The sequence below is a fragment of the Conger conger genome, chromosome 2 (assembly GCF_963514075.1).
Source record: "Conger conger chromosome 2, fConCon1.1, whole genome shotgun sequence".
Lineage (NCBI taxonomy): Eukaryota > Metazoa > Chordata > Actinopteri > Anguilliformes > Congridae > Conger > Conger conger.
In genome coordinates this window covers 23,553,627-23,571,644 of record NC_083761.1, presented here as the reverse complement: position 1 = coordinate 23,571,644, position 18,018 = coordinate 23,553,627, and the positions used below count along the sequence as shown (strand labels likewise).

Sequence of the window (18,018 nt, the reverse complement as noted above, 5' to 3'; positions counted from 1 at the left end):
TTTATGGGAAATTGTCCTGAATCATATCTGTTGTTTTTAACTTCTTCTTTGCAATTAGACTTGGTGTTTACCGCGCAATTGTTGCTTTTTCTCCACATAAAAATAAATTATTGGTTACCGAAAAGCTTAGACCTTCAGTTTACCGTTAGTGTTATTATATATTTTAAACAACACAAGAAAGCACGAGCAACGGCAGCTATCCTTATACAAAAAATCTGTCTGCCATAATTTTTATGGAAATAAAATATTTTTGATTGCCAGAATGTACGAATACAGGTGATGCAGCCTTCACAGTAAAATTTAAATACTGGCATATGGTCATTGGAAGTAAATACAGGCTATAAATGAGCCAATCTTGCATTAATCACTGAATTTTGCAGTTATATCTGTGTTTGCATAGTTTGAACAGTTGCCTGGCTAAAGCAAAGTCAAGACCAGGACCATCCTTGTTGTTTAGATGTAGTCTTCTGCTGCGGTAGCCTATCCATTAAGAGGTTTGACACATTGTGTGTTCAGAGATGCTCTTCTGCATCTGTTGTAATGTGTGGTTATTTTTGTTACTGTCACCCTCCTGTCATCTGTGACCCCCCCCCATTAAAACATTCTTGTTTTTCAAAAACATCTGGAATTTATTCAATTAAACCCTCAGAATCCAATTAGCCGTGCTGGAGCAGCACAGCAGCTTGATAAGGCTGCCCTTCTGAGTCCTAATCTGCTCATCTGCACCAGGGGGAAGCTAATGAAGGGATTTCTCTGCCGCTGTTGTTGCCGTGACCACAATACCTCCACACAGCTGGCCTGCCCCCACAACCGCTCCGGGCCTCATGGGAGATGTCTTCAGAGCAAATAAAGGTGCACAACTCCTGCCCCCGCACCCCTGTGAAGCAGAGCCAGCTGCGCACATGACCACACAATGGCTGCTTCTCAAAACCAGCTGTCCTGCTGCCTCTTTGCCTCTCTGCCCGACGAGCGACTATCCTTTCGAAGGCATCTTCAGAGGTGCCAAGGCAGCACGCAATGGTCGCACTTTGAAGGCAGGGATACGTCGCAGAAAAGTAACATCATTACGTGATACATGATGATGCGTGATTACTAGCAATTTAGCTGGCTATATCACGGAAAGCTCACAGAGGCTTAAAATCATTACATATGTTATTCCAGTGTATTAAATAATTAAAATTCAGTTTGATATAACTACAACAAATTATCTAGCTAGCTGTAAACCCACACTTGTGAACCAGCACTTATACAGTTACTGTTACTGTATATGCCACTACTTTCAGCTGCCATTATTTGAAGGGAAGTAAGAAGCCTGAGGTAATCACAAAGACTTATGGGAATAGCAAAGACTTATGAGATATCCTCCCCAGTGAAAGATATGTGCATGCTGCCTTAAAAATTGTTCAAATGAATGCACCTTAGAAGCCATCATTTTTGCAAACCTTCGAGTGGGATGGCACTCGATACCCCAGGAGCCTGATATTGGTCACTGATACTCAGTCTGTCAAGCTTTTTGATATACCATTCAATGTCTTTTTGTTTGAAGTGGACATGACACTGCCACACCATTAAATTTCACTCGTTTTGCCTGCAGTTGAGGTTTGAGCCTCAAATTGAATTTGGGGCTACACACTAGACATTTACAGGTTACAAGCTGTTATCAACAGTATGAGATGGACCTTGTTACTATTTGGCTCTAGCTTTCCTGTGTCACTGGCTTAGAAACAAGGTTACTTCACAGTGCAGTATCTGAATTCCAAATCATAAAAAAATGTTAAGTTAATGACTGCTTATTTTAAAAGTGGGAAAAGAAGGTGCAACAATGCAAAAAAAGAAAGAAAAAAAGTAAAATCTAGTATCAAAAAATAGCTTTGTATAACAGCAGGTTTATTTCTTAGGGAAAAAGGTTTTTATAGCGTATGTGTGTGAGGAATCCTTTTTAATGTGAAAATGTAATCTGTAGTCAGTGAGGGTCAAGGGTTCTTTGAGGATAGAAACATTATTTTAAAGACTAATATTATTGTGAGTTACCTCAGGCCGAATGGAATTGCACTGGAGTAATGATTGCAAGTATCTATCGATTGCTATAATTATTTTCGACTATCAAAGTTCGCACCCGGGGCTATATTCATTCTGGTCCAATGACAAGGCTGGCTGGGGTGTATAAAGACAAATCCTTGCATTATTTTGTTCTCAAAAAACATTGTTATGTACTTTACGTCCATATATTTTAATAATAGACATACAGTACATATCTAACCAACAGTTCAGGTATGATTTAGACACTCAGCGAGAACTTTATTAGGACATTTTTTTACTTTATTACACCTACTTATTCATGTGATTATCTAATCAGCCAATTATGTGGCAGCAGTGTAATGCATACAATCATGTAGCTACAGGTCAGAGGCTGCAGTTAATGTTCAAATCAACCATCAGAATGGAGAAACTGTGAGCAGCAGTTCTGCAGACATAAACTTATTAGCAGACTTATTAATGAGACATCAGAGGAGAATGGCCAGACGGGTCAAAGCTGACAGGAAGGTGACAGTAATGCATATAGCCACACATTACAACAGTGGTATGCAGAAGAGTATCTCTGAACGCACAAAGCACAACTCATAACTCAAAGCAGATAGGCTACAGCAGTAGAAGTCTAAAAAATAAGACTAATAAATACCTAATTACAAGTGTAGTGAGTGTAGTTCAGTGAGTTCAAGCTGCTACTTTTCAGCTTTCTGGGGAGGTGCAACAGCATTGTGTTTGGGGTCACAGTGCGCAACTGATGTTGAAATGAACATCATACTGAGTGTGGGGTTGGTCTTTATTGCTTTGCATCAACAGGTCCATTTCTCAAGATGACATTATGAAGAGCAGTCGGTACCAAGACATTCAAAATGAAAAAGGGAGCTATTCATGCAAGAAAACTAGGGCTGTCGTGATTCATTGAATAACTCAAATTATTCGATAACAAAAAAATCCCCGATAAGAATTTTTAACATTGAAGCTTTGTTTCATTCATCTTCTGGAAGTTCATTCATCATCACAGGACAGGCTAAGAGTGGGGTCAGTCAGGGTGGGGGGAATTGCCCTCTGGCAATACAATACAGATATTAATATTATATATATAACTATATGATATAAACAAAAATAAGTAACATCATACATAGGTATTCATATAGCGAGTAATTAATTTTTTGCCATGATTAGAATGATTTGGCTACAAGCTATACATTATACATTGCTTTATTTTTCATTATTAACCCTTTTCATTCCATGGTCAAAGTCACTTAGATCCCATTTCTTCCCCATTCTGACATTTTGTCTGAACAGCTGAAGCTCTTGACCATGTCGGCATGCTTTTATGCATTTAGTTGCTGCCACATGATTGGCTGATTAAATGTTTGCATTAACAAGCTGGTGTACAGGTCTACCTAATACATTTCTCACTGAGTGCATGTCAGAGCATGTACATACAGTGTACATAAAAGTTACTCTAAAATACAAAAAATGTTTTTGATAGTTTAGTACTCAATATCTTAATTTCTAAGTCAAGAACTACTGGGACCAATCCAGAACTACTTTATATTTGTGCACAAACATACAAAATATGCTAAAGATATCGACAGGCATTCCACATGAGTTTTCCCAAAACTGCACTCAGATGTCCTCAAGTGATCTCTCCAAATACAAAACATCTACATATATTTTTGTGAAGACATAGAAATGATCAGAAAAGCTCATTTTTATATTAAAACAGATTTTTTGAAACAAAATGTCAAGAAAATTATGCTTCACAGGTGTTTTATTCACATTTGAGAGTACGTTTTTATAAAGCATGTCCAAAGTGTTCAAAAAGCTCTCCAAAAATTATTACTCAACCACACGCTTTCTAACAAATCTGCATCACATTTAAAATGGAACTTTATTTCAAAATTAGGTTAACCAGAGCCCCATTAGCCAGAAAAATTCTATAGCAGGTCCAAATCCTGTAATTATGCACACCTGTATATTCATTCAGCTATGTGAACACAGCAATATTCCTAAACTGTCCGTCGCCTGAATATTCAACATTATACCTTGTTGGAAAGGGAAAGAAACCCCGTACAAGAAGCATCCCGTGTTTTACAATAGGTTGGTACTGAAATTACCTAGGAATGCATTTACAATAAGTAATGCTCAACAATAAGTAGTGGTCCAAGACGACATTTGCTTAGGTATACTCCCGTCAAAAAAATTGTTCTCTCGACAATGGCTGAACGGATTACGAAATAAACTTAAGTCAGAAAAACAGTCATTGCCTCATAACCAGGTGGGATATTTTGTTCCATAAATATGTCTATCGAATAATTTGCAAAACAAACTTGTAACTCCACCAAACCAGAAAAATGTTGGCTGGACATGGAATAAAAGTGAGATACCTCGCAGTTTTTGACTGATTTGTTTGATACGTCAACGACTCACCCATTAGGGGGCAGAGTGGATGGGATCAAACACAGTTATTTATTGTTAAAATAATAGAAAACCATTTCAGTTCTTTGAGCATATTTCTCAGTTCTCTTTGGCACTATTTACCCCAAAAAAATGTAATCCCACATATACTCTTCATGCCTAGATAGATTCCCAAACATCAACTGTTACAACACCAAAACAAAACAAAAAACTGGGGAGAAAAAATTCTGAGTAATAACTTTTTAATCAAAAAAGGAAAATCTGATTACGCTGTCAACTGGCAGAAGGAGATTGATGAACTGCGGAGGAAGGAATTAAAGCTGCATAACCAACCAAACAAGATTACCCATTTTGAAACCGGAGGAGAGATCAGTGATTGATCCTCCCCATGCGAAAAATCTTCATAGTCAAACAAACCCCAATCACCCAATCAATCCTACCATCTGTCCTTTACCAAGGTGCTCCAGAAACATCAGTATCAGAACGACTTCATAAAAAGAAAAACTGTTGGCAAACATTTTGCATAAATCAAAGGAAAATACATTATTATTATCATCATTATTATACTGTAATATGGTATATGGTTTATAATTTGCTAACTGTAACTGACTATGCTGCCCGCTTCTAAGGACATCTCCCTAATGTTCTTAACAAGCTGGCTCTCTCGACCCGGCCACCTAATCATACACCACTGTAACTGGCTTAACAATCCCCTCCGTCTTCTCCGCAGCTGAAATGTGGATAGCATTCTTGCAGAAAATGGCTGGTGTGCATCATTTAGGTGGGTGCTGATGTGTTTTGCCCGTTCAGTATACGGGGCTTTTGGATTATGAAATGATGCAAGGCATAGATTTGGCATTACTAATTTATTTATTGTTCAGGAATGGGATAAGTCAGATTGATTAACCGTTTGACTGATTCATTAATTCATTCATTTAGATAAAGACAACTTCCATGAGGAGGCTGTCTCTAGGTTGAGTTTGTCCTATTTTATCATGAGTAGAAAGAAGGCATATCTGCATGCCAATTATGCTTATCATCATATGGCATGTTTTAGCATCAATTCTTTAAGTATATCAGTGAATTAATTTATACACGTTATTTAGGTTGTTTCAGCCAAAATATTTAAGATATAACATTGTGTCAATTTGACTAAAACACTCAGTTTGTGTTAATATAGCCAGCTGGTGTGACTTTGTGGAGGAACGGACATACGGACGTATTTCTGTACAAATTTGCTGTAAGAGTTTTTCAGGGGCTTTTATGGCAAATTTTCAATCAATCTGGTAGTCCTTGCATGTCGCCCTTGCTAGTAAGATGTCTGTGAATATAGTAGATTCCATTTTTTAGCACCTTTCATGACCTCAATGCACTTTTCAGTGATGTGATTATGCTCATCTCAACCACCACCAATGTGTAGAAGAGCCCACACAGGTGAACTACTGTCCACTGCAATGCTGACCACACATCAGGTGGGGTGGGAAGGGAATTATTCATCCAAAAACATCTCACACCCTTAACTGGTTTTACTGTGTACAGAAGCGATTTTCGAAACCTACCTAGAATAATTTTCCTTGCATCGAAAATAAATGGCGTAATAAATAAGTTCCATTGGTGGTACTCGCCAGTTCCAGGGGAATTTGAAACATCACATTTGTATCCATTTTACTCATATTTAAGCATATTTGTTCTATATATTATTCCGGTCATAGATCAGCTTTGACAGAGGCGGAGACACACTTGGAAAGCGACAAATCAATCTATGTTATTTCTTAACTGTAACCGTTTATCATGAAATGCAAAAGATCAGGACTGATTTCAAAGAAATGTACTGCATGGACCACATTCTAAGTTTAAAAAACCACAGAATGCATTTTACTAATGTGTGCGGACAGGTCAAGGCAGTGACAGCCTCTCAACTGAAACATTTCTGGAACATTCCGAAACCCACACCACGAGTGTGTACTTGCATTTGAGGAAAATCATTTAATTCTACGACCTTCTCAGCCTATTCACAAATGCAGATTAACCTAGGACTTTATGGTTTACAGCACAGTGATAGGGTTATGCATAATATCTAAAAAAATTCCAAATGGGAAAAGAATCACATTGTGACACTATTCTTTTCACTGCTCGAGCATCGTTGTTATTAGTTACATAGGCTGGGCTCAAACTGTTCCGGTTAAGGCCAGTATACAGCTTGCCAATGTATTACCGCCCAGTGGATATCTCTACATTGTCACCTACATTCCATCATCTTTGATGTTGAATGTTGTTCATAAAATGTATAAGCACATACACGATAACAGAAAGCATCGCCCAAGTGGAGTCATTCGCCCTGAAGGCAGGGGATGGTCAATCGAATGACTATCACTTCCATACATGCTGTAGAACAGGTATCAAATCGGACCCTCAAATCCAAATCTGGCCCTGGTTTTCTTTTCTCCCAGGTAATTAAGTGAACGATTAGTGCTACTGATTGGCCACACTTTCTGGACTCCCAGATAAAGTGAGGGTGGAAATCCAGCAGTTCTCATCCCTCAGGGACTGTGATTTCAGACTGTAGAGTGTCACAGGACACCTATCATTTGTTTCTTTTTATGGTGGGATATTGTACTTCAACACAGTCTTACACGTCATCTTCCCATTTCTGCTGATGAGAGACTGATCTTCACTTTGCACTTAACACTAAAGAGTGGTTACGATAAGTCTTGGCAATGGGCAGAACTGTGATCGAAATGATAACAAATCGTCCATCGCTCTAATATATGCCCTAGTACACAACCATGAAATGTGATAATAGCCGGGTGCAATTGCCAAACTGTAGAGAGTTGGCATGAGAACAATGAAGCTGTCAGTTACAAGTCTTTAAATTAAATCTGCTCAAATATTAAAATAATAGCAATTTCCAAAATGCAAAAAAGCTGGAGTTTTACTTTCGTTAAAAAGCTTGCATCTGGTTTGGAAGCCAATTGTACCCCCTTTATTATAAATTCCTGTGTGTTATTGTGGAAATGCTGGCGTAACCCTGCCTCTCAGCATCGGGAACGAGAACAACACGCCTTCTTCAAGCCATGCAGTCCTTCCTCCCACCTTTGGAGCAGCAGCCCAATTACTGCTGCTCCCCTATGCATACTCAGATCTGGCAGGACTGGGGTGTGAACCCAGGTCCTCGGTGTGCCTGCATCAAGGTCTGATGCCTTAACTGTGTGCAACCATGGTGCCAGTTTTTCTATTTTATTTAATTGTCAAGAAATCCGTGGCTGATGACACTAGCCCATAGAATGAAATCGTTAACATCGCTTCCAGGATTTTTTTTTTTTTTTTTAAATACAATATATTATTTTGTAATTTGCATTTCATGCTAAAATACAAAATACTGAAAATACTTCTCCCACCCATCCCCCAATCTAAAGTATCGCTCAATTTCGACAAACCTACCATTTTAACTTAGTTTCTTAGTTTCTGGGTTCCTGGGCTCTGGCTAGCTAGGTAAATTTTGCTACAATGAAGCTAGGCATGGGAGTGGAGAGATTCTTTTTAACCAAGTTTTGCGCTATGTTTTGTTTATCGGCTTAGCCTACCTGAGTAGCTAACAGCTGTCACTAAATGTTACGATGACATTAATTTGCTTTGTTTGCTTCGATACTCTTGTCAGTACTATGATCAACAGTGACTTATATTGCTCACCAGAACTATTGGCTCTATTTTTATTTTTTGGCTTTGAAATGGCAAAAATGATCTGCTTTGTTGCCATGGTTACAGCTGGTATACTATAGCTTGCCAAAATCTCAGTGGAAATATGACAAGAACTATAGCCCAAGTTCCTGGGCTTATGTTCCTTTGCAGCCCTGGTTCCGCCATTTGTTTGACATGACTGTCTTTTACTCTTATTAAAATGATTTCAATATGCTATGGTACAATAGATGCAGGGCAAAAGTATGTTTAGAGTACAGTAGAGTGAATTTTTTCATTTTTGCCATATACTTCAGGCATTTCGATTTGAGATGAAATTATGAATATCATCCAAAAGTACAGACAATAGCAATAAAGTCTAACATTTGGTAGCCAAAATAAAATAGCAGAAATTAAATACATGAAGTCTAGGACCCATTGGCATCACAAATCATCTGGTATCTTCTTTGGAAATGCCTTTCCAGAACTTTACTATAAACACGTTCAATTGATCTTGGTTTTGGAGGGTTTCTGTCTTCAGTCTCCTCTTCAGCAAGTGAACTGCCTGCTCAATTGGATTTAAGTCAGGTGACTTATTGGGCAGTCCAAAACTTTACACTTACTTACGTTTTGCTTGCAGTTTGTTTGGGTTTGGACACTGTCTGCAGGATGAGGTGCAGGCCAATGAGGTTAGAGAAGTATTTATCTCTTTGTACATACCCAGGCAAAATGTCTTCACTTCTGAATTCATCCTACTGCTGCCATCCCCCCTTGCATCAGCAATAAAGACGAGTGAGCCTGTCCCAGAAGCAGCCATTCATGCCAAATGACTCTACCTTATATGAGGGGGGTACTTTGGACCACAGGCTGCTCATTTGTTTTCTTCCCATCGCTTTGGTAAAGGATTATTTTAGTCTCATCTGTCCATACAATTCTGTTCCAGAGCTCTCCTGGCTTGTCTCTGTATTTGTTCTGTCAAAATCTCATCTGGCCTTTTGATTCTTGCTGTTCATGAGTGGCTTGCATCTTGCAGTGTAGCCTCTGCTCTGCTCTTGAAGTCATCTGCATATGGTTGTATTCTCACATCTGTAGTCTGGAGATTGATGTTGGTGGCAGCCTATAGGCTAGTGGTTAAGTTGCTTGACTGGAACCAAAAAGGTTGGTGGTTCAAACTGCAGTGTAGCCACAAGAATATCTGGGTAGCTTTGTAAAGCCTTTAACCCCACACTGCCCCAGAGTGGATTGGCTGCTGCTTTGTCTCATCAACTATATGTTACCTTGGATAAATACATGTATTTGCGTGTGGAATGTTTGTCTTGTACACTTTGTGGGACAATACAGTTCATCTTGAATCTTGAATCCTGACATCAGCTACTGTAATGATGTCTTTGGCTGTTGTTTTATGGTTTTACTTCATACCATAGGATTAATCTGCCATAAATTGCAGTTGTTTTCTTGGGCTGACCTGTACAGTTTAATTTAGAGTCCACCAGTGATTTATTCTGTCCTCTTAGCTCACAAATGAGTTGTTTTTAAGCCATGGTTAGTCTCTTGTTTTCATGATAGCGCATGCCTTCTGACTGCAAATGCAGTCTCCATAGATTAATACCAAGTCAAAATCCAAGACTAGACACACACTGCTCTATTGTGTGTGTACAATCCATGCAAAAGGAAACACCTGAGCAACAGTCACCTGTCAGTCATCCGTTAACTTACTTTTGCACAGCTGAAAGTGGGGGGACTCTTTCCATAAAATAGTAAAGCATATGTACATATCAAGAAATAAAAGCCGATTGCCTGTACCTTTCACTCACATTCATCAATTGATTTAAAATACAATTGCCATGCCATTATTTTTACATACTTTTGGGGGGAACTGTATATGGAGTGGGGGGTTGTGAACCACTGACTAGATTCACCCCAGGAAATGTATTTTATTGTATTTTCAAATTTATTTAGATCAATTTTGGTTGCAGTATTTTGTAGTTTATTCTGATACATCTACATTTGTATCAAAATACATTTTAAATGCCCATTCCTGAATCTGCTACTGCGATGCCATGTTAAAAGTGAAACCGATCGGAAATGATTGACTAATTATTTAGTCGGGCTAGTTATTCTGCTTATCATGGTTATGGATAATAAAGTAGTTGACTTGGGATTTAAAAAGATAGAGGATGTCAGGGAATGATACCCTCAGGCAACTGAGTTGTACCCTTCTCCTCTCCATTAAGAAAATAGAAATCAGAACACGACACCATAAACTTTAAAATTGAGACCAATTTCAATTTTTGTAATTTTATGTTCAGTTTACAGAATGAATATCAAAGAACCACTTGTTTCTTGTTTTTTACCTTTGTTTCTGAAAACAACTGGGCAAAAAATGCCCACTGCATTGTTAGTAAATGGTAAGCATTTATCCAAAGCACTGAACAATTTATGCTTTTCATTTATGGTGATTGGCGGCCATGCAAGGCACCAACAAGCTCGTCAGGAGCATTTAGGGGTTAGGTGTCTTGCTCAGGGACACTTCGACACACCAATTCACTGAACCGAACCAGCAACCCTCCGACTGCCAGACGACTGCCTCTACCGTCTGAGTCAATGTTTTCCCAACATATATGTCCAGTAACAGAACAGCTAAACATAAAATATCCCAATATCTACTGGCTGAAAATGATATTTTGGCCATATCGCCCACCACTAATTGAAACCAATACCCATTTTAGTTCACTATATTGATCCCATCAGGCATGAGAATTCAAAAGACAACAGGTCTTAATTAAGAGGAAAACACTTGGACTCCAGACCAAAAGCAAACTAATTGTGTGATAGATGCGGTTGTGACTGACAACTCACCTCTACAATAAAGCTTAAATAGGCTACACATAGTCAGTTGAACATTAATGTTCTTCTGCACTACCTTAGTTTAGTGTCTTTAAACTAGTGAATAGTTACCTTTTATCAAAAATCTTTCGTAATGTCTTAGTGATTTTCCCTGTGGAAAATGGTATCTAATGAATGTAAACTCAAAGTTAATAATTGTAAATAATCGCCTTGCCACATGGCCCCAGGGGTACACCTGCCCCCAACTGAGAACCACTGGGTTAGAGTGCAAATTACAAACGGAGACAGACCCCTTTGCCACATACATATTAAAAAACAAAGGGATTAAAAATTGACAACTATATTCTTCCCTTTGTTGCTTGCTCACCTATTGGAACACTGTACTTGTACAAACTAACTCCTTGTAAGGAGGAATTACTTTTATAAGATACTAGCCCTTTGGCGAGTATTCATTTTGCATTAATCTGGGCATTAATGGACATTATTTTCACCCATTAGACTACAGGTATTCCCATCTCAGCCTACCGCAATGTCAAATCCAGTACTAGCAGCAAAAAAGAAGGCCATTTGATAAGCACAAAGTGACAAAGCTTATTCAAAGAGGAGTGGCATTAGCTCACAGTAAGTCTGCATGTGAAACTTGATGTTGAAGACTACTATTCTGTTTGTTTTATTGATGAAAGTTTACGAATTCTTCCATGGCCATAATAGCAATTTTACTGTTCTGTGCCCTCAACCCTTCATGAATTGAAACAACACAAGTTGCAGCTAGCTGATCTTTTACATCCATTCAGATAGAAGGTTAATGATGCAGGCTGTATAATTACAAGTGTTTTTTTACCTTAATTCAAAATAACTTCTACAAGAACAAAATCCCTGTCGCTTTGCAATCCAGTTAGGCCTAATTACCTTAACTATTGAAAAATAAAACACTTAATCGAGAAATTCTAGCAAGTTTTAATTTAACATTATGGCTGCAAAGCTGCTTAACATTGCCCAGGAATACAATGTAAGTTTGAATACTTAAATCTAGATAGCTATTTAACCACCAGAAAAGAACCAACGAAATATTATTCTACTCTGCAGTACTAGTGTCAAAAAAAGTACATTGGATAGACTTCAAGCCCACATGCATGTTTTTGAGCTTTTCATATCACCCTGGAGCTTTTGATTTATGATCCATACTGATTCAAGTTAAAAAATATATATAATAATTTGGTTGAAATGTGCATATTTTAGAGTCTAACTGCTATTTTTCCAAGATGTTCATAAAACAATTTCCGAGTCCGAGGTTGGATTTGAACCCTGGCCTCTCTTTCGTCCAAAGATTTGTTGGACGAATGCGTTACCAGTCAGCTAAAGACGAAATTGGCTCAAGCCAAGGGCAACGACTTTCTTTTGCATTTCAGGATTACCTTATCAGGGAGCACTGTGGCAGTAACCTGCTAAATAAACCCCTAAAATAAACCTCAATTAATAAACCCCAAGTAATCTGCCTCTGAGACCATTCTAAAAGTATGTTGATGCCTTTTGACCCTGTTGATCTTCTAAATGAGTTAGTAGTTAGTTATTTTTTTCACTGGGTAGACGCACCGTTCACTCACGCACTCATACTTAGGGACAATTTAGACTCTCCAATTAACCTAACCTGCATGTCCTTGGACACAGGGAGAACATGCAGACAGAAATGCCCCCAGCCAAGTCTTGAACCCAGGAGGTTCTGCTACCACACTGCCCTCAACAGATATCTACACAAATATTTACTCAAATGAATAGGACATGATTGGTTGAATAGTATATGATAACATATTTACGTGTTTACACCATTTTAAATTCAAAACCTGAAATTCTCATCGGCATACATCTGTATAACATACTGTATGTTCACTTCCACAAACAGACAGGTTCAGTTCAGTAGCCAATGCAATGGAGATATGCTTAATACATGTATGTAGTAATCTCTTTCATTTCATCCTATTTTCTAGACCGTTTACAATGATGATGACTGGGTGTATTGCACAAGTAGGACTGGCCGATCTAGGTAGACAATAAATGCATCATAGGTGAATGTATCTCAAAAGCTGAAGGCTTTTTTTATCTAGGCCTACTAGTCAAGTTTACACTGAGTGCTCGACAGTGAGTAAAACAGGGCCACATGGTAGACAACTAAACGGTGATAAAAAAAAGAAAAAAAATTAATAAAAGCACTATAAATAAAAGTGCTAGATCGCGTGTTTATCTGTATTGCTCATTATCGTTTCTGTTCAGACGAAGAAAAATGTTTTAAATGATCTAAAGGAAGACAGAAAGCAGTACATGCATGGTCTGTTCTTTCTGCTTTTCAACAGCTCCGCAAAACATAAGGGAACGGTTAGCTATTTCAGCAAGAATGTGACATTTAAAAAAAAAAAAGAAAAGAGTAAAGATATAATTCAACCAATATAAAAAGGGGGTGAATCCAAAGTCTTACCCTCACTGCAGTCCTTGCCCTGGTATCCAGTCTGTGAGCAGTCGCATATGGCCTCGTCATTGATGACGCTGCACACTCCTCCATTCAAACACATGTTGTCTGTGCCGCAAGGATCGTTTTTGACCCCTTCGCTGCTCAAGAGCACCGGAATAGAATTGTTCACTAGAAGGTCCGTTATCCAACCCACATAGGGAACTTGATCCTTCACTGTATCCGAAGTAAGCCGTAAAGCCACCGATCGAAGTTCGGGCGGTATCCCGCCTAAAAACAAATGACTAAAGACAGTCATGTCCCTTCTCTTCGATTTCACCTCTACCCATTTTATCTCTTTGTCCACCACCAGCGTGGTGTTCCGGAAATTTCTCCGTATGGCGACCGAGTGCCAGTGGCTGTCGTTGACGGCGGTGTCGGACAGCACCGTGGCAGGCTCGGCGCAGAAGATGGAGAACCGGAGGCTGAGTCTGCCGTTGTGGATGAGAAGCTCTAGGAAGTCGCAGAAACCCTCGTCGTCGAAGTAGACCAGGAGACCGTGCGCGCTTTTCGTTTTCATGTTAAAGCTCATTTCACTCTCACAGCAGGCGTTCCACACTGGGAACCTGGCCCACTGTCCCTCTGCCCCGGTGAATTCCAACCCAGAACCCAGGTCAACTAGGCAACACAGGAGCAGGCCAACCCCGATTAAGTGGGCGCCATTCCGCATCGCCAAACCCATGTTGTAAATACGGGTGAAAAACGAGGGAACGAGTGTTTTCATGAAAGAAATCTGATAATGTAAGGTATACTAAATTAGAAATGGATTCCCTGCCTGACTATGCAAATGGAATATCTGGCACTGATGCGTTGTAAACCCTCTGACCAAAATATTTTGTTAGCATTCTTGCAGCACTGGACAATGCTAGTTTCCCATCCCAAAACACATCTAAGCCTGGGATTTCCTTTCTGTGGATGCATGCACCTTCAAAGCCAGGCCCCTGTTCTCAAGAAATTAACATGGGCTATGGAATGTTAAATTGGGTTGCTCTTTCTCCCCACAATAGACTATATTTCCCCCCCTTTCCTTGAAGCTTTATAATCCATCTGTGCAAATACCGAAACTATATAGGCCTATGTTGGTGAGTGTATCCATCGCTTTTTTTCTCTTTTGTGACAAATTATTATGAGGCACTCCTATGTATTTCAAAGTCAAAGCGGAAATGCGAACAGGTTCACCGGTGGGAAAGACGGACTGTCAGCTCCGATCCTCAGATTTGGGACCTCGTGCTGAAATGCGCGTCAGGAATCATTGCTGTTGTGTTCAGAGGTCAGCCTCAGACCGCTGGTCCTGACGTTCACAACCTTTTCCACATTGTAATCGGCGATCTGCAGAGAATAAAAGCCAGGGTTATTATTTCCTCACTATTTCCCCAGATGGTTTTTGGCAGATCAAAATAGCATTGTATAACTATCCACTAATGAACGAATATACACTCAGTGAGCAGTTTATTAGGTATTTATTAGACTTATTTATTAGACTTAAGTCTTCTGCTGCTGTAGCCTGTCAACTTAGAGGTTCAGAGATGCTCTTCTACATACCACTGTTGTATTGTGTGGTTATTTGCGTTACTGTCACCTTCCTGTCAGCTTCGACCAGTCTGGCCCTTCTCCTCCAACCACTTTCATTAACCGCAGAACTGCTGCTCACAGGATGTTTTTTTGTTTTTCGCACGATTCTCTGCAAACTCTAGAGACTATTGTGCGTGAAAATCCCAGCAGATCAGCAGTTTCTGAGATCCTGCCTGTGTGGCACTGACCAAGGAATGTGTGGCAATATTCCTTGGTGAAAGTCACTTAGATCACATTTCTTCCCCATTCTGATATTTGGTCTGAAAAACAACTGAACATCTTGACCACGTCTGCATGGTTTCATGCATTTAGTTGCTGCCACACGATTGCCTGATTAAATATTTGTATTAACAAGCTGTTGTACAGGTACACCAATAGCGTGATCACTGAGTGTACATTAAACAGTATATGCATATAATATTGTCAGAAATACTTACCTATTTCACAAAACAGTATGTGGCAGTGTTTTTGTGTGCTAGGAGAGACAAAATTTCGCCAGTGATTGTCATGGTGATAGATGGGCCACTAGGCACTGTGTCAAGTGTCTTGTGGACAGCCTTTCTAGTTAAGTGTGTCATTAAGGCTAACCCATTGAGATGAATTTATACTCACTGGTTAAATAAATAGGCTACATAAAGGGGTTTTATCGGTTTTAGATTTAGATTTTAGGTTATTATGGTTTTCTTCCTTTCGTTAAAAATATATAATGTCCAGGCTCATCCAGGGTTCAAGGCTACATAGACTAACCCTTCATCAGTATTTTTAGATAATGGAAATCAAGAGCAACATTTGATCATTTTCTTATTACCTGCTTTGTGTAAGAAATATTAATTTAGAATTATTATTATTATTATTATTACGCACACTCGTGGGCATTTATCCCTTTATGTGCATTTCCTATTGCGCATGCTCGCATGTCCTGTTCTCCTTCCAAAGGTATCAGAATTCAGAAGGGCAAACGACCTGACGCGTGAATAAATGCAAATTCTCGATGCTCTTCTAACCTGCCGCAAGGCACAGGGACACCCCTTTTTGCAACGGGTCAGGATAACCATCCTTTGTTGTCTCTTCACAGCAAGATACGTGCGCGAAAACCCGTCACAGTCGGCTACTCAAGGTAAAACACCTAAAGGAACCCGCAAGTCGCCTGTTCTCCCTCAGTCTGTCCGTTCTCTCGCTCTATGCTTGAAAACGGCGTTTTCCCCCTCATTCTTCCTCAGTCCAAAATCTTCCCCCGAATCCTTGTGTGTGTAGGGTATACCGGTGGTATAACCAGGAACGGGTTACTGGTGTATTAACCAGTGACAGTTCACCCGTTGAAAATGGTCACATGGCTTTTCGAATGGAAATAATGCTCTGATCTGTTATCTGTTATTTGTCGATTTGTAGGCTACTTTACTTAACGTGCAAACGTAATTTTCGGTGGAAAAATCGATTACCGTACTGACTCACGTAGACATGCCACGCAAATAAATGGAACAGTTTTAATGAGAAATTCTCTCTACAGTTGATATCTGCAGGCAATCTAATGCCTTCCCTTAAGTTCCTCGTAGTGTTCGTCTGATATGAAAACAACATAATGTATTATGCAGTAGAAAATTATGTTCAGATAAAGATAGCTTACATCCTAATAATAAGAATAAAAAGAATAATAAGAAAAGGAAGATAAAACAATAAGAGCCTGTCATTATACAAACAGTCTGTTTCCGCTCAGAGACCAGTGCAAGACAACGTAAAAATAGGGATGCCAGGTGCTGTTTTGACACCTCTTTTCTTCTTCAGGGCTGTGTAGCCTATCCTTACCCGTGAGTAGACGAATGGAATTGAGTGAACTATTCGCAAAACGAATCAAAGCGCAATGTCTTGTATAGGTTTTCGTAAGAATATTGTCTAGTGAACGAAATGGCTGTTGGTTAACTGAAATCTCTAGCCTTAATAAAGTCATTCAAATATGAGTGTTTCAAAATAAATGAAAGCCCTGCGTTTGTGCATCAGGATTCAAGCGCGGTCTGGTAATTGAATGACCCATTGAGGTTTTTATATTAACAAAAGAAAAAATGCTAATGTGAGCGCATTTATTATCATTGAAAGCTGTATTTGAGTCCAAGACAGAGACAAAATCAACGTTTGATGTCACGCAATCAGGGGCGATTTCAGGTAGGTGCCGTTTTTACATACCCCAAATCATCCTTTGCAGCTGTAGCCTAATTCAAGCAGGCGGCACTATTTATAATTTACCATATCCCTTCAACCACCCCAAACACACTGGTCGCTAAAACATGCACTACATGACAATTCCGACGCTGGAATCGTGTTTCTTAATTGAATATACAAGAACTTTGTCGCATATGACTGGGAAAAAAGAAATACAGTGGAACCTCAAACGTGCCTTACCTCTAGAAAACCACCATTCCGCGTTCTTCGCCCCATCCACCTCGGGAAGGAGCCTTCTTCACAGATTCTACTTTGATTTGGTGCTAGAATCACTGCATCACTGATAGAAGGAGATGACGAAGATGAAGAAGAGAAGAAATTAAGCGCCTCTCCCCAAAACCCGTTAATAACGTTAAGACGGAGACTATATATATATATATTTTTTTTAAAGGTCTGTCTCCAGCTAAAGGTCTGTCTCCTCAAATAATCTCCGCCTGGGTCATCTCTAAAATTCAACACATTGGGACGAAAGAATAAGGGGAAACCCGCCTTTTAAAATATTTTTGAGAGAGAAAGGTGCTGTTTCTGTTTTCTTGCCGAGCACTGCCAGCGACTGTCAGGAGCCGAAGCCAGCGCGTCACGTGTCTCCTCTCGCTGTCTTTTGGAGAGGGGAGGGGCTGAATGCTGCAGCACCTTGGACAGCATCAATGCTTAAGACTCGTGCGCCCGTCAGTAGCCTACTCTCTCTCACACACAGGCACGCGCACACACACACACTCACACACACACACAACATAAACTAGCAAACTGGAAAACAC

The 18,018-nt window shown here is 39.5% G+C and overlaps 1 protein-coding gene across 21 annotated transcripts in view; it reads right to left on the bottom strand.

The window, feature by feature from the left end:
- The window catches only part of nrxn1a (neurexin 1a), a 274,612-nt gene extending 256,814 nt beyond the window's left edge, over positions 1–17,798 (bottom strand). For all 21 annotated transcript variants that reach the window (XM_061228229.1, XM_061228244.1, XM_061228325.1 and 18 more), the window contains exons 1-2: positions 17,441–17,798; positions 13,445–14,803 (exon numbers count right to left, since the gene is read on the bottom strand). In XM_061228229.1, the coding sequence (XP_061084213.1) occupies positions 13,445–14,198 (754 nt within the window). In that variant the 5' untranslated portion in view covers positions 14,199–14,803; positions 17,441–17,798. The remainder of the gene's footprint in view (positions 1–13,444; positions 14,804–17,440) is intronic.
- Between the last annotated feature and the right edge of the window lie 220 nt (positions 17,799–18,018).